The sequence below is a fragment of the Phyllostomus hastatus genome, unplaced genomic scaffold (genome assembly GCF_019186645.2).
Source record: "Phyllostomus hastatus isolate PE091 unplaced genomic scaffold, TTU_PhHast_1.1 phas_scaffold_93, whole genome shotgun sequence".
NCBI lineage: Eukaryota > Metazoa > Chordata > Mammalia > Chiroptera > Phyllostomidae > Phyllostomus > Phyllostomus hastatus.
In genome coordinates this window covers 21,060,509-21,088,017 of record NW_025334042.1, presented here as the reverse complement: position 1 = coordinate 21,088,017, position 27,509 = coordinate 21,060,509, and the positions used below count along the sequence as shown (strand labels likewise).

Here is a 27,509-nt window from a genome sequence, read left to right as displayed (position 1 = left end):
GGTTGGAATGTGGAGGGGGCCTCTCACATAGGGGCAAGGAATAATGCGTCCTCCAGCTAGGGACTGAAGGAGGGTGCCCTTACCTTCGGTCAGGCTTTGTCCTCAACTCTGCAGGTCCTTAAATTTGCTTTTACAAGCTCACCCTGAAACAAGCTCAAGGCAAACTACTCCAAAACAATCAATAATGAGATCGATTTGTATCCCAGAAATTGGGTGCCCGCCTTTGCTTGAAAGCCCTTCTGGAAGCCTCCCAGGCCCTGCAGGTGTGAGCTAGCAGCGCCCGCGGCCCCAGCCCGCCCCTCGCAGCGCGGCAGCCCTACTGTGCTCTGTCAGCATGTGGGCCTGACCAGCTCAGGCGCCCCCGGGCCCGGCCGAGGGCCGGCCACTCCGCGTACCTCTGTCCCGCCAGCGCTCGCCACCTAGAACGCCTCTAGGAGGCCGGGTCCTCCGGACGCCCCCCGCGCCTCCCCCGCCCGCTCCCCTTGGCACGGCGCGAGCCCCGCGGCCGCGGGCGGCGGCGCGTGGGAAGGCCGCCGCCATCTTGCCCCGCAGGAGCCTCACCATGGCGCCGGGGCTCCTGAGCGCGGCGCTGCTGCTCCTGGGGGGCGCAGTCTTGTACACCGAACAGCCCTGGTTCTCGGAAAGGGGCCAGCACGGCCCCTCGCAGGAGCAGGCCGCGGGTCCCGGGTGGCCGGAGGCCAGGCGCGGGGGGCTCAGGCCGCAGAGGGCGCACCCCACGCAGGAAAAGAGGCCGGCCGCGAAGGGCAGTATCTGTTCATTCCTGTCTTCGGACCACAGCCTCCCCTGCCTTTCCCCGCTTCTAGGTGTTTGATTCTGGGTCCCTGCTTTTCCGTTGCTCCAACTGCCTTTAAAAATTTAGACCTCGGCAGTCCAATTATAACGATGGCAATAGCAGTACCAACAATAAAATGCCACACGTTTGTGTAGGGCGTCTAAATACGCGCCTCAGGACACGCTGGGGCCTGTCATTCCCATTTTACAGATTAATAATTCACTGGACTTCAGAGTTGAGTTAAGGCTACGGGTGACCTTTTCCTACTACAGCGGAGAAAAATTAACCCAGCAAGTTAAATGGCAAGCAGTGGAACTTGTAGCTCTTGATTCACCAGTTCCAGGTTCTTAAATTGCCATTTCACTCGGGAAAGAACATAAAACCCGGCCAGAGAAACATTTCATTTTTATACTTCTGGGGAATAGTTTTAAAATTAATGAATTATGTTGATGTGTTTCTATTTGCAAACAATCAATGGAGGCATGTTTATCTTAACTCTTTTTTCCTCCCTCAAAATAGGGGCGTGCCTTAGGTATCAGTTTTTAACATAGGAATTTAAAAGACTATATTAATGTATTAACATTAGGAAGTAACACACACGATCAGATGTTCAGTCTAAATAACACATCGTTTTGTTTTTAGGTTGTGGAACGGCACCACTTGTGGATATGTTGAAAGGGTCTCGGATTATCGGGGGCTCGGAGGCGCAGGCTGGGGCCTGGCCGTGGATAGTTAGCCTGCAGATCCAGTCTGGGAGAATCCTTACTCACGTGTGTGGGGGAAGCTTAGTGAGAGACAGCTGGGTCCTCACGGCTGCCCACTGCACTAGGGACACTAGGTACGTATCCGAACACGACTACTTCTTTCTCTTAGGGCATATTTTAAAGTGGCAGCGAGACATCCGTCTTCGTTCATGTTCATTACGCTGTATGTTTGTAAGGGCCCATTATGCCTCATATTTGCTACACTTAATAGCTTTTTGAAATGAATCCTTAAAGTCAGAGGTCAACAAACATTTTCTGTAAAAACATCTTATGTAAATATTCTAGGCTTCTCAGACCGTGTGGTCTCTGCCACAAGCATTCAACTGTGCGACTGTAGAACCAAAGTGGTCACAGACAATACATAATTAAATGAGTGTGCTGTGATCCAATAAAACTTTATTTATGAACACTGAAATTTGAACAAAATACTATTTTGTCACTTTGGGTTTTCCCCCAACCAAGTGCAAGTGCAAAACAACATTCTTTGTTAGCTGTGTGAAAATGGGGGGCAGGCCAGGTTTCCCTTGGGGTTGGAGTTTGCTGGACCTGGGTTTAAATAATGAAACTTCCTTTTAGCTTTTAAAATTACTGTATTGTAACCATGTCTTTGTCGTTCTTGCCATTAGATCATGAGTTATTTGAAGACAAGGACTATATGTTTTATTTTGTATTCTTGGCACTAATATAGGACTTGGCCTACTTTATAGGAGACAGAGTAAATGTTGATTGAATGTACAGATGACGTCAATCTTGGGTAAAAGGACTTACCGCAGTTAGACTAGAACTTCACGACCCTCCCAACCGTTTAATATGAAGCACTAAGATAAATCCTTTGGAAACCATGGTACCTGTCATAGAGTCTACCTTTAGTCTTTAATTTTTAACACAACAGCTGTCTTAGAGAAGAATGAAAAGTCTTTAAGAGGAACTCACAACTTCAAAACTCAGTTGAGGGCAACTGGCCTGATTGCATAGGTTTTGATAGGTGTATTTTTAAAGCATGGATTTCAATTCTATCAACTGGTCTTTGGGGACCAGAGATTAGAAAAATAGGCAGGTACTAAAGTATAAATCAAGGGTACAGAAAGAGGTGTAGAAAAAAAGTTTCATAGTTAGGAATCAATTCTTTCAGGTGTGGGTGTCTTATACCTGTTTTCTAACGTGCTATCTTTAAGAACTGCTTTTCTCCAGCTTTCAAACCTTAAACCAAGGAGGGAAAGGCCTGCTTGGTACGGTTTGAAAATTCTTGGAAAAGTTCTTCTTGCTTGCAGAGTCCTCACATGGTGCCTCGTGGCAGGGAGGTCTGTATCCTAGTCCTCCTCCGACACTGTGGCGCAATGGCTTTACGATCCCAAAACCTACTAGATGTAGGACCTTGGTCAAATGATACAGCTTTGTTATATTGTCAGAGAATCGTAGCATTCAAAGGGCCATTTTAAATGCCTACTTCTTTCCTCTGTCCTGTAAAGGAATTCTTACAATATTGAAGTAGAGGGTTCTCTAGTCTGAAATAATTACCACTTCACCCCTGGTCAGGGCAGCTCAGTTGGTTGGAGTGTCATCCTATAGCCAAAAGGTGGGTTCAACCCCTGGTCAGAGCACATGTTGGGCTGCAGGTTCAGTGTCCGGTCCAGGCACTTAAAATCCCCAGTACAGTTGCACCGGGGCCGGGGACCCAACCGATGGATGATTTTCTCTGGCATTGATGTTTCTCTCTCTCCCTTCCTCTCTCTAAAAGCAGTGAAGAAATGTCCTCAGGTAAAGATAAAAAAATTATTGCTTCAATGTACTGAGCCAGGCATTTTCTTATATGTAATTTCCACTAATCTTTACAACCACTCTTTGCTGTAGGGAGACCCAGAGACTCGGCACTCCTGAGTGCCTTGCTCACGGTTCCAGGGCTGGAGAGCAACAAAATCAGGGATCAAATCCGGGTATGTCAGAGTGAAAACCCACCCACATAACCAGGACTGCATCGTACGGGTCTCTGCCTGAAACACTCTGTGACAGGGAGCTGCTGAGCGGGAGACTCTAGTTTCAGTTCCCGGCAGCTGCAATTCCTAGAAAGCTTTTCTTTATGTTGAACTATTGGTTTTCCTTCTGTCTTCTGAAACCTAATTCTTCATCCAAGCATTTGAAGATAGCATTCATATTCCACTTAACATTTCCAAAGACTCAATCTTGTTAATGTTTTTATCCCTTTACTCAACAAACATGTACTGAATATACTAGGGACTGGGCCAGGTTCTAAGAAAGTAGCCATTACTAAGGCACAGCCTTACTTTTCCGGAGTTTCCTCCCATCTCAGGGGACTGATGACGCCCCCTTCTACTCCTCTTCTCCCTTATTTCTAAACCCTGTGCCGCCAATGACCCCTTATTCCCTCTTAGAACAACCACTTACCAAAGACCTGCTTTGATGTTAGATACTGTCTAAGGGTGTTACATATGATTCTGTATTTAAAAACCTTCCCACTAATCCTCAGAGATAGCTATTATTATCTCCACTTTACACTTACAGAATCCAGAAATCAGAGAGTGTTGGTGACTTGTCCAAGATCACACTGCTGTTAAGTGTCAGCCCACGGATTTAAACCCAGGTCTCAGAAACTGTACTGTTTCATTGTATCTCATTGTCTCTTTAGTATTTTTCAATTTCTTCCTCTTGTTTGTTCCTACACCCTTCAAACATGTTTGGGTCACCTCACTGTTATTTATAAACAAACAACAAAACTTACCTGTTCTGTCCTTCCCTTCACTGTGAGACTCCTTGAAAGAGAGGTGCCCGGCTGCTCCATCTGCACTGACTCGTAAATCCCAACTGCAGTCTGGTTCTTTGGCTAAACCACAGTCTGCCTTAACATCCCCCTCCATGCCAAACCCAGCGACCTGCTCAGTCCCCACCCTGTCTGGTCTCTGGGACACTCGACAAAGGTAATGGCTGCTCTCACAACCATCTTCCCTCTCAGTTCCAAAGACACCGCTAAATCTTTCTTCCCTTTTCTCCACTTCCTTAGTAAGTCTTTGTCATCTTTTAGACGGCAGTACTATTTACTAGGGTTCCACCTTCTATCCTCTAGCATTACGATCTGCACTCTTTCCTAGAGAGATCTCATCTACTTCTGTTTCTGCCACCACCGAGCACTGGCCGTTCCCAGGTTTCCCTCGCCGAGTCATACTTCCAGCTGCCCACTACACGTATACATCAGAGTCGCATTCTCAACAAGTCCAAAGGTTTAAGAATTTTTAAGTTTTTATTTTTAAATTAAATTTATTGGGGAAACATTAATAAACTTACATAGGTTTCAAGTGCACAATTCTATGATACGTGCTCTGTGTATTGCATGGTGTGCCCTCCACCCAAAGTCAAACACCTGTCCGTCACCACATGTTGGCATTTGACCCCTACCCTTTCCTGCCCACCCCCTCCTTCCCTCTGGTAACCACCACGGTGGTCTGTGCCTGTGAGTTTTTGTTCATTTTTCTTGTTTGTTCATTAGTTGCCAAAAATGAATTTTTAAATTTCTTTTTTAATCCTGTCCCTCCTCTCTCTCTCAGAAAACAGCATTACCAACAGCCCCATGGTCCAAAGCGTTAGCCGACTCTCTCTGTGTAGTAGCTGCAAATTTGTTCCTTCTCTCCCCCTATACTGCCCACTGATTAGCAGTAAATCGTAATATCAGTCTCCTTTTCCTTAGTTCATCACTTGCACCACTCTCACTCACCCGACTGCTGTAACTGCCCTAACGAGTGTGAAATTGTGTCTCCTTGTGGTTTCGTTTGCATTTCTGTAATCACTAGTAATGTTCAACATCTTTCCACGTGCCTATTGTCCATTTGTATATAGTCTTTGGAGAAATGTCTCTTCAAGTCCTTTGCTCATTATTTAATTGGGCTGTTTGGGTTTTTTTGTGGTTGTTAGATTGTAGGAATGTTTTATATATTCTGTCCATTAATCCCGTATCACGTATATGTTTTCCAGATAGTCTCTCTTATTCTGTGGGTTCTTTTTCCACTCTCTTGATGGTGTCCTCTGATGTACAAAAGTTTTAAATGTTTTTAAAAATTGATGTATAAATGACACGTAATATTCTGTTAGTTTTAGTTGTACATCATAGTGATTGATATTTATACACTTTAAGAAATGGTCCCCACGATAAGTCTAGTTACCATCTATCACCAAAGTTATTACAATATCATTACTATATTCCTTATCTTGTACATTATATCCCCCTGATTTATTTACTTTATAACTGGAAGTTTGTACCTCTTAGTTTTTTTATCCTCATCTGAGGACATTTTTTCATTGCTTTTAGAGAGAGAGAGGAAGGAAGAGAAACATTGATGCGAGAGAGAACCATCAGTTGGTTGCCTCCTGTGCGCACCGGGACCAGGGATTGAACCCACATCCTAGGTATGTGCCCTGACTGGAAATTGAACCCATGACCTTTTGGCATGGGACAGTGCTCCAACCAACTGAGCCACACTGGCCAGGGCAAAGTCTGAACCTCTTAATCCTCTTTACCTATCCTTCCTGCACTCCCAAACCCTCCCCACTCTGGTGACCACCAGTTTGTTTCCTGTATCTGTAAGTCCATTTCTGTTTTATTTTGTTTGTTTTTTTTGTTTATAAGTTTTTTATTTTGATGAAGTCCAATTTATCAAACTTTTTTTGTTTCTGTGATTTTAGTGTCATATCCAAGAAATCACTGTCAAATTCAACATCATGAAGGTTTTCTCCTGTGTTTTCTTCTAAGAGTTTTTATCATTTTACTCTTATATTTAGGTCATTATCTAGTTTGAGTTCCTTTTTGCATATGGTGTAAGGTAAGGGTCCAACTTCATTGTTTTGAATGTAGATATCCAATTTCCTCAGCACAGTTTATTGAAAGCCTGTCCATTCCTCCACTGAACTATCTTAACGCTCTTGTGGACAATCAGTTGACCACATGGGGCAAAGGTGCATTTCTGGGCTCTCTGTTCATTTCCATTGGGGTTTATACCCAACCTGTGTCAGCACCACCCTGTTCAGATTACTGTAGCTTTGCATTGAGTTTTGAAATCAGGAAATTTCCAACTTCATTCTTCTTTTTCAAGATTGTTTTGGCTACTAGAGGGTGTCTTGATATTCTGTACAAATTTTAAGATAGGTTTTTCCACTTCTGCAAAGAACGTTACTGGGATTTTTCCTAGGGATTACGCTGAGTCTGTACAGAGTGCTTTGGGTAGCACGGTCATCCTAACAACAGCAAGTCTTTTGAACCATGAATGTGACGTGTCTCTCCTTTTATTTATGCAGTCTTTAATCCCTTTCAGCAATATTTTGTAGTTTTCAATGTATACAATCTTTTTTTAATCTTATGGTCTGAATATAAATTGAAGTAAATAATATAAATTAAGTTTGGAAAAGAAAAGAAGCATCCTTATTTCAAAGTAGCTTAAAGCAGAGTCAAATGCAGCGCAACTTCTCTAGGCTTCTGAAGCTAACTGCCAAGTTCTTGTCTGTCTGTGCTCTCCACAGCACACACGAGTGACTGTGTTTCTCTGACTCCTGCCTGTGCTGAGCGTGATCATCATACACACACACTCATGTTCACATGCACACACACACACTTGGCCCATCTGAAGGATGGAGAGGAATTCCATCATTTGTAAACAACCATGGAAGTAGTAAAAGTGCGTCCTTCGCAATCCAATGGCACGTGTAACAACTATAAAATGTTTGAGTTTTAATTGTTGATTTTTGACCTACAGAGTATCTTTTGGTTTGATTTTAGGGTTTTTTTCCCCTTTTTGCCTGTTTTTAGGTGGGTTTTTTTGAGACTGTCAAAATCCATTACATATATATATATATATATTTTTTTTTTTTAACTGATTTTAGAGAGAGTAAGAGAAAGGAAGGAGGGAGGATGGAAGAAAGGGAAGAAGGGAGGAGGAGGGGGGAGAAGGGGAGGGGGAGAGGGGGAGAGGGGGAAAGGGGGAGAGAGATTTGTGTTCCACTTATTTATGCATTCATTGGTTGGTACTTGTGCCCTGAACAGGGATCAAACCCGCAAACCTGGCGTACTGGACAACGCTGTAACCCACTGAGCTACCTGGCCAAGGCTCCCATTAGTTGCTTCTTGTTTTTATCTTTAGTGTCATGCTTTATAAATCCTTTCTCATGTCGATGTTATGTATGTACCTATATTTCCTTTCTTATTTCATTTTTTAAATTTTCACACTAATTAAATATCCAAATGTTTCATTCCAAAATTTCAAAACTTTACTCAAGTAAAGGGAATAGTTTAGTGAACTCCCATATGCCAGTCACCCAGTTTCGAGTTATCAGCTCATGCCTGATGCTTCATCCTCATCCTCACCAGCTCCCCCTCCAATTATTTTGAAGCAAATCTCAGACATACCACAATGCACCTCTAAAAGTTAGGAAGTTTTATCTAAAATATTTGTGTTTATATATTTCATCCATTTTGAGTTTATTTTAGTGTTTTTCAAAGATTTACTTAACTTCTCAAACTAGTTAGTTAGCTAGTTGTCCCAATACCACTTACTGAGTAATCCATGCTTGTGTCCACTGGTAAGAAATGCTGCCTTAGTCACATAAACTCTCTGATTCTGTTGTTGGACTTAGATCCATAGATCTTTCTCTCTTTCCCTGCATCTTGATATTTAGGTTTTCATTTGGTGTGACTTTATGTCACATAAAAGTAAGATTAAATTTTTTGTTATTAACACAAGAAAAACAAAAAGTAGGAGATTAAGAATATTTACCTAAATAAAAATGTTTATTATGAAAACATTTACTTTCTTTTAGAGATCCTTTAATGTGGAGAGTTGTGCTTGGAACTAATAATATAGCTGGGCGTCATCCACACACCAAGATTTTAAAAGTTAAAGCAATCATCGTCCATCCAAACTTCGATGTGCAAACTTATGTAAATGATATTGCACTCTTTCATTTAAAAAAAGAAGTGAGGTATAATAACTATATTCAGCCTATCTGTCTACCTTTCGATGTCTTCCAAAACCTGGATGGAAACACAAAGTGTTTTATAGGTGGCTGGGGAAGAACAAAAGAAGAAGGTAATTATAGTCTGAATTTTATTGATACAATTTTTTTCTGGTTAGTTGAGAGGGTGAATCCTTTTATACATTTCTTTATCTCTTTGTATTATGAGTTTGGACAATAGGCCTTTACAAACCAGTGAAAAGAAATAGTCTTTTTTTACTTTTTTTTAAAAAATTGAACTTATTGAGATGACATTGGTTAATAAAATTGTGTGGGTTTCAGGTATACAGTTCTACAATGTATCATCTGTATATTGTACTGTGTGTTCACCACCTAAGTCAGGTCTCCTTCCATCACCATTTATCCTCTTTTACCTTCTGCCTCTCCCCACTTCCTCACCTCTGTCAATCACCACATAGTTGTCTGTGACCATGAGTCTTTTTTTTCTTTGCTTAATCCCTTCACTTTTCTCACACAGCCCCAACTCCCTCCCCTCTGACAGCTGTCAGTCTGTTTTCTGTATTCATGAGTCTGTCTCCACTTTGTTAGTTGATTTTTTTTTAAGATTTTATTTATTTATTTTTTTAGAGAGGGAAGGGAGGGAGGGAGGTGGAGAGAGAGAGAGAGAGAGAGAGAGAGAGAGAGAGAGAGAGAGAGAAACATCAATGTGTGGTTGCTGGGGGTTATGGCCTGCAACCCAGGCATGGACCCTGGCTGGGAATCGAACCTGTGACACTTTGATTCACAGCCCGAGCTCAATCCACTGAGCTATGCCAGCCAGGGCTGTTAGTTGATTTTTTATTAGATTCCATATATGAGTGAAATCATATGGTATTTGTCTTTCTCAGACTGGCTTATTTCACTTAACATAATGCTCTCCAGGTCCATCCATGCTGTTGCAAAGGGTAAAATTTCCTTCTTTTTTATAGCTGAGTAATATTCCATTGTGTAAATGTCCCACAGCTTTTTTACCCACTCATCTACTAATGGGCACTTGGGCTGCTTCCAAATCTTTGCTATTGTAAATAATGCTCCAATGAACATAGGGGTGCATATATTCTTTCAAATTAATGTTTTCAGGTTCTTTGGATATATTCCCAGAAGTGGAATTGCTGGGTCATAAGGCAGTGCCATTTTTAATTTTTTCAGGCAACTCTGTATTACACTCCACAATGGCTGTACCAGTCTGCATTCCCACCAACAGTGCACAAGCGTTCCCTTTTCTCTCCTCCTTGTCAACACCTTTTGTTTGTTGATTTATTAATGCTAGCCATTCTGACAGGTGTGAAGTAATAACTCATTGTGGTTTTATTTTGCACTTCTCTGATGATTAGTGACAATGAGCACCCTTTCATATGTCTATTTGCCATCTGTATGTCCTCTCTGGAAAAGTGTCTATTCAGGTCTTTTGCCCATTTCTTAATTGGACTGTTTGGTTTTTTGGTGTTGAGTTTTGTAAGTTCCTTATACATTATAGATATTAAGCTCTTATCACATGTATTGACAAATACGTTCTCCCATTTCTGTGGGTTGTCTTTTCATTTTGTTGATGGTTTCCTTTACTGTGCAAAACTTTTCAGTTTGATGTAGTCCATTTTTTTCTTCTGTTTCCTTTGCCCAAGGCAATATATCAGAAAAGGTTTTCTATAAGAAATGTTCAAGATATTACTGCCTATGTTTTATCTAGGATTTTTATGGTTTCAATTATAACATTTAAGTATTTAATCCATTTTTAGTTTATTCTTGTGTATAGTATAGTAGGTGGTCTAGTTTCATTTTTTGTACATATCTGTCAAATTTTCCCAACATCACTTATTGAATAGACTGTCTTTACCTTATTGTGTGTTTTTGCCTCCTTTGTCAAGTATTAATTGACTAAAAAGGCATAGGCTTATTTCTGGGCCCTCTGTCTATTCCATTGATCTTGTCTGTATATTTTGCTTCCTTGTGGGAGAGAGAAACTTATCTTCCAAAGCAGAAATAGAGACTTTCTGTGGTTATACATGCCGAAATATTTGAACCTTTCTACATTCTCAGAGAGAATGATGGATCTAAGTGTTTCTGTCATTGCTGAGACTCACAGGTGACAGAGCCAGCCATGTGACAGAATTGCTTATTTTAACTAGTAAGCTTCTGGCTATAAGGAATCAACTTAGTGTCCTTTTCAATTTAATGCCCTGTTTAGTATCAAACAGGTTGATTGCCATGAATTGTCTTTAACACAAAGGGGCACTAATTGTTGATTAGCTGAACTAATGGGAGAAATAAAAAAAATGTATAAAACAGTCTCTGGCCTTGGTAATAACAACAGCTCTCATTTGGGAGCATTAACCATGTTTCAGGCCCTGTTCTAAATAGAGATTAGCCAAAGAACATATGCACACATGTGCATAGCCCATGGACACAGACAACAATGTGATGAAGGTGGGGTGGAGGGGACAAAAGGGGAGAAAGTGGGGGACATCTGTAATAGTGTCAACAATAATAAATAAATAAACAGCTTTATTGTTCTTATCTTCCCAATATTTCTATTAGGGAATTAATATTATTATTCCCTTTTAATAGATCAAGAACCATGGATCTTAAAGGTTGAGAAGCTGGGACTCACATCCAGGTCTTTTTTATTCTAAAGCCAGAATATTTAAGTACTGCACTAGGTACAAACTGCTCTTGAGGCAATGAAAGTCTAGCCAGCAGTATATGAGATCAAGTGCTGAGGCTTTTTTCTGTTCCTTCCAGAAACCACCCATTTCAATATTAGTGGGTTATTTAGACAGGACAGAGATAAATGTATGGAAGATTATTGGGATTTTTTCCTCTGTTAATATTGTACTTTCCAAGGAAAGTAAGAAAAGCAACATGGTATAGGGAAAAGAGCACTGGCTTTAGAATCACAAACCTAATTCTGAATCTTAGCCCTGCTATGTACTAGCTGAATGGCCACTGGCAATCACTGTATCTTTAACAATGAAAAATGATAGGATCAACTACTATTTATCCTGGACAAGCATTTTAATGCATTTCTTTTTTTTAAAGATTTTATTTATTATTTTTATTCTTAGAAAGGAAGAGAAGGGGAAAGACAGGGAGAGAAACCTCAGTGTGTGGTTGCCTCTCATGCACCCCCTACTAGGGGCCTGGTCCACTACCCAGGCATGTCCCTGACTGGGAATCAAACTAGCAACCCTTTGGTTTGCAGGCTGGCACTCAATCCACTGAGCCATACCAGCCAGGGCATGCATTTCTCATTTAATACCCATAACAATACTATGAGAAATACTATAGCATGGATGAATAAACTGAGGTTTAACAAGGTTAACATGGGGTGCACAGACATCTGCGTCCCAAGGCACTGTGGCCGTTCACGTGTCTCAGCTGTGGTTGTGCAGTTGCAGGTCAGCCCCCACAATGAGGACCCATCTGGAAGCAGCTCCCCCACGCAGCCCAGCCAAGAACCGTACAGACTTTTGATGAGTGTTGAGTACCTTGTTGGAAGGAAAAACTGTCATTGTCATTGAAAATGATCAATCAGTTGAAATCATGATGTGTTAACTGCCAACTTTTCTGTAACCAGTTGTAGTCAAACAGATAAAATCCCTATATTGACAATATGAGATAATTCTAAGTATGGTGACTTTGTTAATGAGCATAAATGAAGAATGATCTTTCCCAAACTTTGAAGATAGGATAGGGTTACTTTTGGAATGTTTAAAAGTAAATTCAGAGTGGAGTATGCTCCTTTGGTTGCATGCTCTTCTTGTTATATGTTTCTGGGAAAACCTCTTTAAATCAAGCCCTGTTGCAACTTGGAAGACTTAACTGTAAACAATTGGACAGAAGAATGTACTCACCTTGTCATTATATCAGTTAAAGTTACCATTAAAACATTAATCTGTGGATATTCAGTTGTAAAGGTGAAATATTTTACTGACTTTCTTAAACCACTTGGTCCAAGAAACAGCTTCCACAAATTGGAAGTGTTTACCCACCTATTGATGAACCAGCTATTGAAAGTGAAAATGCTGATCTGTCAGGGTGACAGGAAAGAAAACAGATCAAAAGGAAGACATCTGTATTTCTGAATGCCAAGCCCCATAAAAAAATAAGTTCAGCTGTTGCTCTTGGAGGAGGAAATGGAAGGTTGATAACAGAAGAAAAAGAAGATGATAGTTTCTTATTAGCTCCTGAAAACTGTGTTGATGTAGGAATAACAAATGCATAAACCTTAATTTCTGACTCTCAGAGAAAACTGATTCACTCAATTATGGATGTGCTCCAAAGGCAGGGTCTCAGACCTATTTCAAAAGCAGATGTCAGATTGGCAGTTATTTTCATGACTATAAAGAGTTACTGTGATTATCAGGGTCTGCTCAGTATAGGATTCAGGACAATGAATCCAGTACCAAACCTTTCCACGGTTGTCAGTCAGAGAAGCTCACACCAAGTGCCCCAGTGAACACTACAGCATTGTAGCCAATACAGTCAGAGCAAGCAGGCACATGTGTGGGTTTGAGTGAAAGGCCAAAAGAAATAAAAATCTCAGAAAGGAACAAATATTAAGAATGCCTTCACTGGAAACATCCATTGTGAAGGAAATGCCCAAATTAAGCTCTGAATATAATACTGTAATATCAAATATTCTGATTAGGATGAAAATTCCAAACTATCAGCTTTCACCAACTAAGCTCCCGGGTATAAGTAGAGGTAGAGATCAAGCTTCCCAGCAGCCGCAAACTCCATCAGAAACTACTTCCAGCTATCCACCAAGAAAAGGGAAAAGGTTGAAGAAAATGAAGAAATTTCTCCCATCTAAATCAACAGGAATGGAAATGTTTTGTTTTCATCTAGAATAAACAGAATTTGATACACCCTCAATACAGAAAAATAAGGAGCACCATCTATCTCTGAATGAGCCTTTGGGGGAAAAACAGATAACTTATTTACCAATATAGATTCAAAATCCACTGTGAAAAATTCTGCCAGTAAATCTCTTTCTACTGAAAAACTAAGATCAGAAAAAAAGGAAATGATGATTTATCTATAAAAAAAATGAAATATCAGAACAATTATTCAAGAACACAGAGTCAGAGTTAGACATTAAAGTGAAAGTTTGAAAACAAGAGATGTCGATATTAGAAAAAGGCCAAGGTTGGATATAGAAACACATGGCTCTTTTGCTGATGGAACAATGCCAGAAAGTAACAAAATATCTCAAGAAAATGAGATTAGGAAGAAATGTGATCTCAAGAAAGAATTACTGTGTTCAAGTGAAGAAGCATCATCTGACAAGGACAGGGGTCAAGGTGATGGTGAGATGCTTCCAAAGAAGGCATCACTGGCTGCATTCAGGTCACAGCTGGTTAGTGACTTTGCCTCCAGAAATGCAGCCAGTGAAAATGGTGATGGTTGACTAAAGAATTTCAAAAAATTCAGAAAGGTCACATTTCCTGGAACAGGAAAACTTCAGCAGATCATTGGAGGATCAGATCTAATTGCTCATAACACTTGACAGAAACAGATGAGTGGTTAAAGCAGGAAATGGAGGTGAAAAATCACGTGCAAAAAGAAGAGACTCTTGCTGATAATCTCTTTAGATTCAGTCCTAATATAAAAAGGAAAAGGTAATGGAGGATTTTATAAAGAAGCCGCAGAAAAGCGTTTCCTGTCAGCTATTGCTTCCTGTTTCCTCTGGGACACATATATATAGTCTATGCGAGGGATTCAACTCAGCAAGTATTCAATGGCCTGAATTTGTTAAAGTGCACAAAACTCCAAAAAAAAAGAGGTTAATATAATAAACTGCCCAAAGTTACACAGCACACTCAGTAAAAAGTCAAAATTCAAGCCCAGGTCAACCTGCCTCAGAACTTGTTTCTATTTTATATCATCTCTCAGTGCCATACATTTTCATGATCTATAAGATGGGAATAATAATGCCCATCTTATAATAATAATTTGGAGGGTTAAGCTGACTCTCCAGCAACACAATAGATTCCTTGTACACACCAGCCTTCCCACTAAAAACTATTTAAAAGGTAAAATATATAGTCCAAGGACTGAGTGTGAAGATAAACTTAGATAACCAAAGAGGGCATTCATCTTGAGGATTTTTACCAAACTGATAGTGTTGAATGTTCATTTCTTGGTTCTATGGGCCTAGAGAGGGCTGAAGAACAAAGCCTGCTGAAGTGTGTGTGGAGACTTGCATAAAGCTGGAGCTTCAGCTACATTCTGAGTCATGACCCAGCATATAGTTCATATATACATAGTTCACTTCAAATATGATAGAAGTACGTTCAAAGCAAATAGATAGGAATCGAAAGAAAGCAGAATGAACTTCTGGCCATCTAAAAGAACTAGAAAAAGAAGAGCAGCCCTGGCCAGTGTGGCTCAGTTAGTTGGAGCATCATCCTGTAGACTGAAAGGTCATGGGTTCGATTCCTAGTCAGGGCACATACACAGGTTATGGGTTCAACCTAGTCAGGGTGTGTAAGAGAGGGCAACCAACTGATGTTTCTCTCTCACATCGACACTTTTTTCTCTCAACAATGAAAAAAATGTCCTCAGCTAAGGATAAGAAAGATAAATAAAAAAGAACAAAGAAAGTCCAAAATGAGTAGAAGGAAATAATAAAGAGCAGAATGGAAATAAAGGAATCTAAAAACACACACAATAGAAAAGTCAATGAAACCAAGAGCAAACTCCTTGAAAAGACGAACAAAATTGATAAACCTTTAACCAGATTTGTCAAAAGAGAGAGAGGCACGAAATGAATAAATTCAGAAATAAAACAGGCGGAGTGACAGCTGATACCACAGAAATACAAACAATTATAAGGAAATACTATGAACAATTAAATGCTAACAATTTGGACAACTTAGGAGAAATAGACAAATTCCTAGAAGCATAACCCTCAAAGACTGAATCAGAAAGAAACAGAAAATCTGAACAGACCAATAGCTACCACCAAAATCAAGTCAGTGATCACAGTCCAACCATAAAAAGTTCTGGACCATCTGGTTTCACAGGTTAAATTTTAGCAAACATTCAAAGAAGGATTAACACCTGTCCTCAAACTATTCCAGAAACTGAAGTAGAAGGAAGGCTCCCAAGCTTATTGTATGAGGCCAGCATTACCCTGATTCCAAATAGACCAAGATAACTACAAAAAAAAGGGGGAATTATAGGTCAGTATGACTGATGAACATAGGTGCAAAGATCCTCAACAAAATATTAGCACTTCAATTTCAGCAATACATTAAAAACATCATACATCATGATCAAGGGGCATTTATTCCTGGGATTCAAGATTGATTTAGTATCCACGAATTTCTTAACATGATACACTACATAAACAAAATGAAGGATAAAATGCATATGATCCTATCAAAAGATGCAGAAAAAGCATTTGACAAAATCCAGCATCCGTTTATGCTAAAAACTCAGCAAAGTGAGAACAGAGGGAACATACCTCAACATAATAAAGCATGTATGACAAAACCACAGATGACATACTCAATGGGAAACAACTAAAAGTGTTTTCCTTAAAATCAGGAACAAGAAAAGGATATCCACTTTTACCACTTCTATTAAACATAGTACTGGAAGTCCTAGACCAGCCAAGAAAAAGAAAGAAAAGGCATGTAAATCAGAAAGTAGAAGTAAAATTGTCATCATTTGCAGATGACATGATACTATATAGAGAAAACACTACAGATCCCACAAAAAAACTATTAGAACTAATAAATGAGTTAAGCAAAGTAGCAAGATACAAATTTAATCAGAAATGGGTTGCATTTTATACATTAGTAACGAACTATCAGAGAAATTAAGAAAACAATCACATTTTACATTTGCATCAAAAAAGTAAAATACCTAGGAATAAATTTAACCAAGGAGATAAAAGACCTGTGCTCAGAAAATTGAAGAAGGAAACTGAGAAGATACAAATAAATGGAAGTATATACTCTGCTCATGAATAGGAAGAACTAACATTTAAAATGTCCACACTCCCCAAAGAAATCTAGAGATTCAGTGCAATCCCTATCAAAATACCAATGGCATTTTTGACAGAACTAGAATAAATAATCCTAAAATTAATGTGGAACCACAAAAGTCGCTGAGTAACCAAAGCAAATGAGAGAAGGAAAAACAAAGTTAGAGGTACCATGCTACCTGATATCAAACCATACTACAAAACTATAGTTATCAAAACAGCATGGTACTAGCATGCTAGCATAAAAACAGATAAATCAATGGAACAGAAGAGAGCCCAGAAATAAACACATGCTTACTATGTGGCCAATTAAAATATGATAAAAGAGGTAAGACTGCACAATGGGGTAAACACAGTAGTTTCTTCAGTAAATGGTGTTGGGCAACTGGACAGATAGATGCAAAAAGTGAAATTGGACCACTTTGTTATATCATATGCAGTAATAAACTCAAAATGGATTAAACACTTGTCCTGACTGGTTTGGCTCAATTGGTTGAGCATCATCCCGCAAAGTGATGAAGGGCCACCAGTTTGATTCCTAGTCAGGGCACATGCCTAGGTTGTGGGCCCAGTCCCCGGTTGGGGGTGTGCAAGAAACAACTGATTGGTGTTTCTCTCACACATTGATGTCTCTCCCTGTCTTTCTCACTCCCTTCCCCTCTCTCTAAAAATAAATAAATATTTTTTTAAAAAGATTAAACACTTAAGTGTAAGCCTGGAAACCATAAAACTCCTAAGAGAAAACATAGGCACTAAAGGCCAACACTGCTCTAGTAAATTTTTTATATGTCTTGAGGAAGGGAAACAAAAGAAAGATAAACAGATTGGACTACATCAAACTAAAAAGTTTTTACACAACAAAGAAAACCATCAAAAATGAAAAAGCAACCTATTGAATGGGAGGAAATATTCACCAATTATACATACCATATACATACCATAAAGGGTTTATTTCCAAAATATATAAGGAACTTATACAACTTAACCCCAAGAAGGCAAACAATATGATTTAAAAATGGGCAGAGAACCTGAATAGATATTTCTCCAAAGAGGATCAATAGACATATGAAAAGATGCTCAATGTCACTAATCACCAGAGATGCAAATGAAAACCACAATGAGATATCACCTCACACCAGTCAGAATGGCCATCATCAACAAATCAACAAACAACAACTGCTGGAGAGGTTGTGGAGAAAAGGGAGCCCTCATGGACTGTTGGTGGGAATGCAGACTGGTGTAGCCACTGTGGAAAACTGTATGGAATTTCCTTAAAAAACTAAAAATGGAACTGCCTTTTGACCCAGCAATCCCACTTCTGGTTATATATATATCCAAAGGAACCAAAAACACTAATTTGAAAGAATATATGCACCCCTGTATTCATTGCAGTGTTATTTACAATAGCCAAGATATGGGAGCCACCCAAGTGCCCATGGACGGAGGTTATTATGCTAAGTAAAATAAGTCAATCAGAGAAAGACAAACACCACGTAATTTCAGTTATATGTGGAATTTAAAGAACAATATAAACAAATAAACAGAAAGAAACTCACAGATACAGAGAACAGACATGGTCACAAGCGGGGTGGGGCAGGGGCTGGGTGAAAAAGGTGAAGGGACTGAGAAGCACGGACTGGCAGTCACTGCACAGTCACGGGATGTGAAGTGCACCATGGGAATGCAGTCAGTGACATCGCAGTAACTGTGCACAGTGCCTGTTGGATACCAAAAATACCAGAGTGAACGCTGGTATTCACGTACACGTAAGGTGTACGATTGGCTAACCACTACACTGCACAACTGAAACTAATACAAAATAATACTGATGTAAACTGTAATTTAAAATTTTTTAATAAAAAATATTTTTAAACATTAAAGGAAATAAATCACTAATTAAATTATTAACAACATCAGAACTCAGAACAATTACCATAATTAACAGAGACAGATACATCTTTTTTTTAAGATTTTATTTATTTTTATGAAAGGGGAAGGGAGGGAGAAGGAAAGGGGGAGAAACATCAATGTGTAGTTGCTTCTCATGTGCCCCTTACTGGGGACCTGGCCCACAACCCAGGCATGTGCCCTGACTGGGAATTGAACAAGTGACCCTTTGCTTCTCAGTCAGGTGCTCAATCCACTGAGCCACAACAGCTAGGGCAGAGACAGATAAATCTTTTTTTTTTAAGAATTTATTTCTTTTTAGAGAGGAAAGGGAGGGAGATAGAGAGAAAAACATCAATGTGCGGTTGCTGGGGGTCATGGCCGACAACCCAAGTATGTACCTTGACTGGGAATCGAACCTGCGACACTTTGGTTCGCAGCCCGCGCTCAATCCACTGAGCTACGCCAGCCGAGCTCAGATAAATCTTATATAAATATTTCCACAGAAACAAAAAAGATGGAACACATCCCAACATGGTATGAGGATAATAAAATCATACAATAATAATCACAACAATCATTGTGATATATAATGACCAAGTCAGGTAAGTACAGTACAAAAAAAGCCATTATTATAAATGCAGACACATTCTAAACAAATTATTAGCACACTGAATATATCAAGAATAGAATTTGACATAACCAAGATGAGTCAGGGTTTTTTTAAGATTTTATTTATTTTTAGAGAGAAGGTAAGGGAGGGAGAGAGGGAGAGAAACATGGATTGGCTGCCTCTTGCACGCCCCCAGCTGGAAACCTGACCTTCACTCCAAGCATGTGCCCTGACCTGGAATCAAACCGGTGACCTTTCGCTTTGCAGACCAATTGAGCCACACCAGTGAGGGCCCAAGATGAGGTTTCTAAGGAATTCAAGGGTGTTTTAAGATTAGAAGTCCCTTAATGTAATTCACCATATTAACCGATTAAAGGATTTTTAAAAACATGATTATTTCAGTATGTATAGAAGAAGCACTATTGAAAACATAACAATTTAGACATAAAAGAGAACTTCCTTAACCTGATTAAGGTTATCCAATACCTCTAAACTACAGCAAACATCATATTATAGAAAAACATATCCTGTAAAATCTGGAATGATTTTTACCAACATTATCACTTTTATTCTATGTTGCAGTAGAGGTTCTAGCAAGTGCAGCAACACTAGAAAACGATGCAAAAGATATAGGACTTAGAAAGGTAGGCCCTGGCAGGATAGCTCAGTTGCTTAGAGTGTTGTTCCAGTACTCCAGGGTTCTGAGTTTGATGCCCAGCCTGGGCACCTACAAGAATCAACCCATACAAGAATCAGCACATACAAGAATGAATGCATAAGTAAGTAGAACAATAAATTTCTCTCTCTCTCCTCCCCTCCCATCTCCTCCTTCTCTCTCTAAAATCAAGAAAAAATAAGTAATTAAAAAGTCCACCATGCATAGATGATGGCACTATACGTAAAGAATCTATAATACAGAGTACTATAAAGGAGTATAATACAGAGTATTGAAATAACAGAGTATATTAAGGTGGTCAGATATAAAACCAATGTACCAGTTTATTTCATTTCTATATACAATCAATAGTTAGAAAATGTAGTTTCAAAAGTTAACAGTCCTGACTGGTGGCTCAGTTGGTTGGGCTTCATACCACAAATCTAAAGGTCGCCAGTTCAATTCCCAGTCAGGGTGCATGTGTGGGTTTCAGGTTTGGAACCAGGTCAGGGCGTGTACAAGAGGCAACTGATGGACGTTGCTCTCTCACATTGATGTTTCTCTCCCTCTCTCTCTCCCTCCCTTCTCCGCTCTCTAAAAAGAACTAAATAAAATCTTTTTTTTTAAGTTAACATGTCACACCCACAACAATGGCTATAATAAAAAATTTAGACAGTGGGTGGGGGGGAATGCAGACAACTGTACTTGAACAACAATAAAAAAAAAATTAGACAGTAACAAGTGTTGCCAGGGATGTGAAGAAACTGGAAACCTCATTCACTGCTGCTGGGAATACAAAATGGTGCAGCTGCTTTGAAATACAGTTTGGCAATTCCTCAAAAATTTAAACATACAGCTCTTTCCTCTCAAGGAGGTGGCAGAGCAGATATTATGGGTTGGAGCAAAGGCAAGAGGTGTGGTCTGAGACATCTGAGGGTAACTGAGAAGGAAGCCAGACCCCCCAGCAGACGCAGAGAGGCAGATGTTTGTGAAGACCCTGACTGGCGAGACCCTCGCCCTCGAGGTTGAGAACCCTGACACCACTGAGAATGTTAAAGCTAAAATCCAGGACAAGGAGGGCATCCCGCCTGACCAGTAGCCTCTGATTTTTGTGGGCAAACGGCTGCAGGATGGCCTCACTCTCTCGGACTGCAACATTCAGAGAGTCCACACTGCACTTGGTGTCTTGTCTACAGATGGCATCATCGAGCCCCCCTCCACCAGCTTGCCCAGAAGTGAAGCTACGACAGCATCGTCTGATGCAGGTGTTACAGCGGCATGCACCCGTGCACTGTCGACTGCCACAGGAAGTGCCGCCACGACAACAAGCCGCACCTCCAAGAAGGTTAAATAAGGTCCCTCCACAGCCTCTGGCCTGCAGGGCAGCCTTCTTTTTGAACCCCATGACCCCGGAGGCTCAATAAAGTTTCCCTTTCATTGACTGGAGCATAAAATAAATAAATGCATGGTTATCACATGACTGAACAATTTCACTCTTAGGAATATATCCAAGAAAAATAAAAACATGTTCACAAAAAAAACATACTTAACTGTTCACAGCAATGTTATTCATAGCAGCAAAATACAAAAACATCTAAATGTCCATCAACTGTCATGAACAAACAAATTGTGGTGTATTCATACAGTGGGATGTTATTCTGCCATAAAAGGAAATGAAGCACCAATAAAGCAAAACATTACGCTAAGTGAAATAAGCCAGACACAAAGCCCATATATTATATTAATTCATTCATAAAAAATGTCCAAAATAGACAAATAAAAAATGGGTCAGTAGCTGGAATTAAACTGTAAAAATAAGATTAGCCCTGGCTGATGTGGCTCAGTGGATTGAGCACTGGTCTATGAACTAAAGGGTTGCTGGTTTGATTCCCAGTCAGGGCATGTGCCTGGGCTTTGGGTCAGGTGCCCAGCAGGGGGTGTGCAAGAGACAACCACACATTGATGTTTTTCTCCCTCTCTCCTTCCCTTCCCTTCTTTCTAAAAATAAATCAGTAAAATACTGTTTAAAAAAAAAAAGAATACCTAAGCAAACAGAATGTATACTTTATGTTTGAACAGAAAGACTGAGTGTCATAAAGATGTCAGTTCTATCTGCAAAACTGAAATAAAAACAAACAAACAGACCCAGGAACAGCCAAGACAAGCCTATGGAAGAAAAACATGTTGGAGGAGTTGCCACCCAAAAATCAAAGTTTATTCTAAAACTATAATAACTAGTGTTATATTTGTGCAAGGAAATTCTAAGTGACCAGTGAAACAGAACAGAACATCCAGATGTGTGATTTTGGCCCCCTCTTCTACTCACTCTGAAAATTTCTAGTCTTTTGACTCTCACGGCACCAACACCGCACTGGTGTCCGTATTGCTCAGGTTCATAAACTGGGTGGTAGGTTCACGGGTGTTCATTTCATTACTGAATTCTATAACTTACATGTTACATATATTCTTTTATATGCAGCCAGCATTTCTGTAGATTATGTATTTTTAAATAAATGCCAGAAAAATGGTTAGGCTCTAGGAAGCCTCAATCCAGAAATTTGAATGCCACTGGCACATATTTTATTTCTACTTCCTACTCCTATTCTCTCTGTGTATTGACTTTATTTTCTCAGGCTGCCTGTCCTCCAAAGGCTGGAACGAGGGTAAAAAGTGCTTCTGTGGCAGCCCCGGTTGAAAAAGAATGCTGGAGCAGTATTCCAATTGGTTACACTTATACAAAACAGAGTCATGTCTAAACCAATCAGTGTCACCAGAAGGATGGAACCCTGTGAATGGAACTCTGTGAATGGAACAGTTGGGTCATCCGCCCATCTGCAGTCGAGGGGACGTCTGTTCCCAGAAAAGCTGGAGCAGTATGCGGGCCACACAAAATACTCAACCACCACATGTGACAGCTGCAACTCTGAGACAGGCTGCTAGGATCAGATGCTACTGTTACAGCAGCTTTGCTATGGATAAATCTTACCGTGGCCTGGCCTTTAGTGGCTCCTGAAGTGCTGCTTTATATTTTCCTAGGTTTTTCTGCAGCAAAGAACCGGTTTGTGTTCAGGAATTAGCAGAGAAGCCAGGAGAGTACATAGATGAAAATGTAGTTTATTTTCCTGTGTACCATCCTTCGAGACTTAGCATCATTATAAAGTTAAGTTATTCACAACTTACAACATAAGAAAGAATGACAAGAAAGACCTGACCTCTCTAGTCCTTGACAATAGCGTTATTGTTGATAGATCCTATTGTGAGACCTTCAAGAGTACAAAGACAGCAAAAATAACCTGGAATTCCTATTACCTAGAGATAACTGTCACCAACATTTTGGTAAATGTTCTTCCACAATCTTCCATGCATACCAACACACATATATGGACACAATTTTACATAATTGTTGCATCAGTCACTTTGGAAAGAAAACCTATTAAACATGAATATTTAATATATCCCTGTCAAAGTGCCTGCTCTCCCAAATAATTTATCATATTTTTTGTTAATAGGTAATGCTACAAGCACGTTGCAGGAAGCACAAGTGCATTATATTTCTCGAAACGTGTGTAGTTCTGACCTGAGTTATGGGTCTATACTCCCTATAACTTCGTTCTGTGCAGGTGACGAAGATGGAATCTTCGATACTTGCAGGGTAAGACCAGATATTTTCTGAAGCAAGAGGGAACCTGACCAGGGCCTTTGATCACTTTCTGGTGAAGTCATGATTATCAAGTCCTAAAAAAGCACTAAATGATTTTTTCTCATTTTTAACCATACCCACAATCCAGATCCTCTTGTTTTCCTGATTTGCATTGACTCTTTCTTCTTTTTTTTCATTACCACCTTTACTGAGACATAATTTACCTGTACACAATTCACCCATTTAAAGTGTACAACTCAATGGGTTTCTGGTACATTTACAGAGCGGTGCAACCATCACCATAATCTAATTTTAGAACTTTTGTTGCCCTAAAAGAAACCTCTACCCAGTGTGATCGCCCCCCATTCTCCTCCCACCCACCCCCAGCCTTAGGCAACCACTAATCTTTATAGATTTGCCTATCCTGGAAATTCCATATGAATGGCATCATTCCATATGTGGTCTTTTGTGACTTCCTTCACTGAGCATGATGTTTTCAAGGCCCACCCACACTGTGACAAGTATCAGTACTTGACTCACTTTATTGCCAAGTAATATACCATTGTGTGAATAGGCCACATTTATTTATCCATTCATTAGTTCATGGATATTTGAGCTATTACCACTTTGTGGCTATTATGAATAATGTTGCTATAAACATTTGTGTATATGTTTTTATGTGTTGGTATGCTTTTTTCCTGGAAATTTTACCTAGGGGTGGAACTGTTGACTCAGTGTTTAACATTTTGAAGAACCACCAAACTGTATTTCCAAAGTGTCTGCACCATTTTACATTCTCACCAGTTATGTATGAGGGTTCCAATTTCTCCACATCCTATCAGCACTTATTGTTTTTAAAAGATTTTATTCATTTTATTTAGAGAGAAGGGAAGGGAAGGAGAAAGAGAGAGAGAGAAACATCAATGCATGGTGCATGGTTGCCTCCCACATGCCCCCTACTGGGGACCTGACCTGCAACCCAGGCATGTGCCCTGATGGGGAATCGAACCAGCGACCCTTTGATTCACAGGCTGGCACTCAATTCATTGAGCCACACCAGCCAGGGTGTGCACTTATTGTCTGTCCTTTTTATTACAGCCATCCTTGTGTGAAGCATTAATCTCATTGTGGTTTTAATTTGCATTGCCCTCATGTCTAATAATGTTGAGCATCTTTGTATGTGCTTATTAGCCATTTGTATATCTTCTTTGAATAAATGTCTGTTCAGATTCTTTGCCCATTTAAAAACTGAGTTATCTTTTTATCATTGAGTCATCAGCATTCTTTATAAACTATGGCTACAGTTTTCTTGCATTCTTTGGAGTGTCTTTTCACTTCCCTGGTTATCCTTTGCAGCACAAAAGTTTGGATTTTTTATGAAGTCTCATTTATCTACTTTTTGTTTTGAATCTTTCTTTATTCCTCTTTTCTTCAGTACTTCTAAATCCATCAGCACTTCACTCCTAGGCAGTACCTCATGCTCTGATCTTTTCCTACTCATTCTGATTTCTAGAAATCCAGAGTTTATCTTCCCTGTTATTTTCCTTAAAAAACTTGCTGAATAAAATAGTAAAGAATCCAATCTAATTTAACTGCATTCATAAGCAAAACATTCTCATTGTCAAAAAAATAATCATTGAAGGCCTACCATATACGGAGAATTTGAAAACATCTTAGAAACAGTCTTTAACTTTCAGTCACCGTAACAGTTAGCTCAGTATCCTCATTGTCTTGAGTGACTAACATCCTTGGTAATTGTGTGTCAGTGAGTACGCTGACAGTGTGGTATAAACTGCCACGGAGATTTGCTACTTACAGTGCTGTTGAGAGGATCAGCCATTTATTCCTAATATCCTGTACCAGTCAAGGTCAACACTTAGAAAGATGTCATTTCTTGTAAGATTTAGTTTATTCCTCTTCTCTAGCTAGCAAACCACACAAACCTAAAAGACCCCTTTATATAAAAGTGGTACTTTTCACAAACCGCATTAAGCAATAGAAGTATTCTACTAAAAAGTGCTTATTATATTTGCACACATCCCATATTATATTTCTCTTAATTGTACTAAAGAATCCAAACAATGTCATTTCTAGTGTCCTGGCTCACAGCTGTGCAGATGGTGTTTACCTGCCAACTGTGTGGCTCCTGTAACTACCAGGCCAGGCTGGATGTAACTGAGTTCCTGGTGGAGATGGAACATGAAACTGAAAATCTATCATCTTAATAACTCAGAAGTGTATTGAAAATATGTGTTTATATAAATGTATGTTTCATGTAATTAATTTATCCTAACTTTACTATTGTATAAATACTATTAAAAGTAACTGACACTATTTTGGGACTTTTTTATAGGGCGATAGTGGTGGACCATTAATGTGCTACCTTCCAGAACACAGACGATTTTTTGTCATGGGAATTACCAGTTATGGATATGGCTGTGGTCGAAAAAATTTTCCTGGTGTCTATAGTGGGCCGTTCTTCTTCAAAACGTGGCTGACAGATCACTTCAACAAGGCAATCAGTAAAGACATATTTAATATAAATATTCTACTTAGACATGTCCTCATCGCCTTATGTTCTGTTATTTTACTAGCAACTCTGTAAAAAAATTCTGAAGAACCTTTATTTTTCATCATGTCCCTTTCCATGTTCTACATAATGAAAGTAATTTATTCTTTGGGCAAGTTATTGCCTACTTTGAGTTCTCATGTGCACATTTTGGGGGGAATGAAAGACTGACGTTTGAGATGCGGGACTGTAAGTTTGGCACCAAATCACACACAGCCTTGATGTATCTTGATTGCTTTACTTTATAATCAATCCTTTCCTAGAGTTCATATGAAATATTCAGTTTAAATATATATACCTTATGTATGTATATACCAGATAATAAAGAGTTTGTAATTAAGATGGAAGTTGTTCTTCCGTGCACCACCCATGAATGTGAACTAAGTGGGGGGAGCTCCTGAGGGGGAAGCGGGGACCAGGCAAAGAGGGGCAAAGGGAAAAAAACTGGGAAAACTGTAACAGCATAGTCAATAAAATATACTTAAAAAAAGAAAAAAATGGGAGTTGTTTTTTCATTAAATTAATCAAAACTCCTTCCTTTAGAAGTTAGGTTTTAGGATTATTTTCTCAATCTGTTGAGACTTTCCTTCCCAGCAATAGTCATCAGTTTGGCTCAAATAAACTTGTAAAAGAGAAAAAAGAGGCCCTGGCCAGTGTGACTCAGTTGGTTGGAGTATCACCCCATAAACCAAAAGATCGCCAGTTCAATTCCCATTCAGAGCACATGCCTAGGTTGTGGGTTTGGTCCCTGATCAGGGCTCATAAGAGAGGCAACCAATCGATGTTTCTCTCTTTCTCTCCCTCCCTTCCCCTCTCTCTAAGATCCATAAGCATATGCTTGGGTGAGGATAAAAAATAAGTAAATAAGAAAAAAAAGATTTAAAGTTAGATTTTATTAAAAAACATGTATGATATATATATTTTTTATTATCATCTGGTTCTTAAAAAAATATTTGGAGAAGTACCTATTATTTAAACTCTAATTAAAACTGTTTAATATTAATATTTCCTATATATTAATATTTGCCAAAGACCTTACACGTACAACCCATGGACATGAACTTAGGTGGGGGGAAATGCAGGAGGGTAGGAGGGTGCAGGGCAGAGGGGGATAAAGGAGAGAAAAAAATTGGGAAAACAGTTAATAGCATAATCAATAAAATATACTTGAAAATAAGATGGTAAGTTATGGACTTCTGGCAAGATGGAGGCATAGGTGGACGCACCGTACCTCCACACACAACCAAGATGAGAACAAAAACAATTTAGAGGCAGAATAACACCCAGAACTGATAGAGAATTTATCTGAATGGAAGTCAGACAGACAAGAAGTTGAAGTAGACCCATTCATCCAGACCGGTAGGAGGGGCAAAGAGGAGGTGTGGGCGCAGGTCGCAGCGCACGGAGATCAGGGAGAACTGGGTGCCTAAGACCGCCGAGTACGTAAGCCTTCCGGGGAGCACAAGATTGCAGCGCAGCGAGTGGACCCTGAGTATGCAAGCGGCGGCTGGCGGACCCAGTGAGGCGGTGATTGTGGACCAGGGCAGAGTGCGCAGCCCAGGATCCCAGGGGGGTTACTGACAC

General features: G+C 39.7%; 1 protein-coding gene and 1 pseudogene across 1 annotated transcript; both read left to right on the top strand.

The window, feature by feature from the left end:
* Positions 1–562: 562 nt before the first annotated feature.
* On the top strand, positions 563–26,357 carry TMPRSS12 (transmembrane serine protease 12). Its single transcript, XM_045829387.1, has 5 exons — positions 563–824; positions 1,436–1,631; positions 8,371–8,639; positions 23,226–23,368; positions 25,710–26,357. The coding sequence occupies exons 1-5, from the start codon at positions 563–565 to the stop codon at positions 25,959–25,961; spliced, it is 1,122 nt and encodes a 373-aa protein (XP_045685343.1). The 3' UTR covers positions 25,962–26,357.
* Positions 11,886–14,190, top strand: LOC123812517 (annotated as a pseudogene).
* Positions 26,358–27,509: the final 1,152 nt, after the last annotated feature.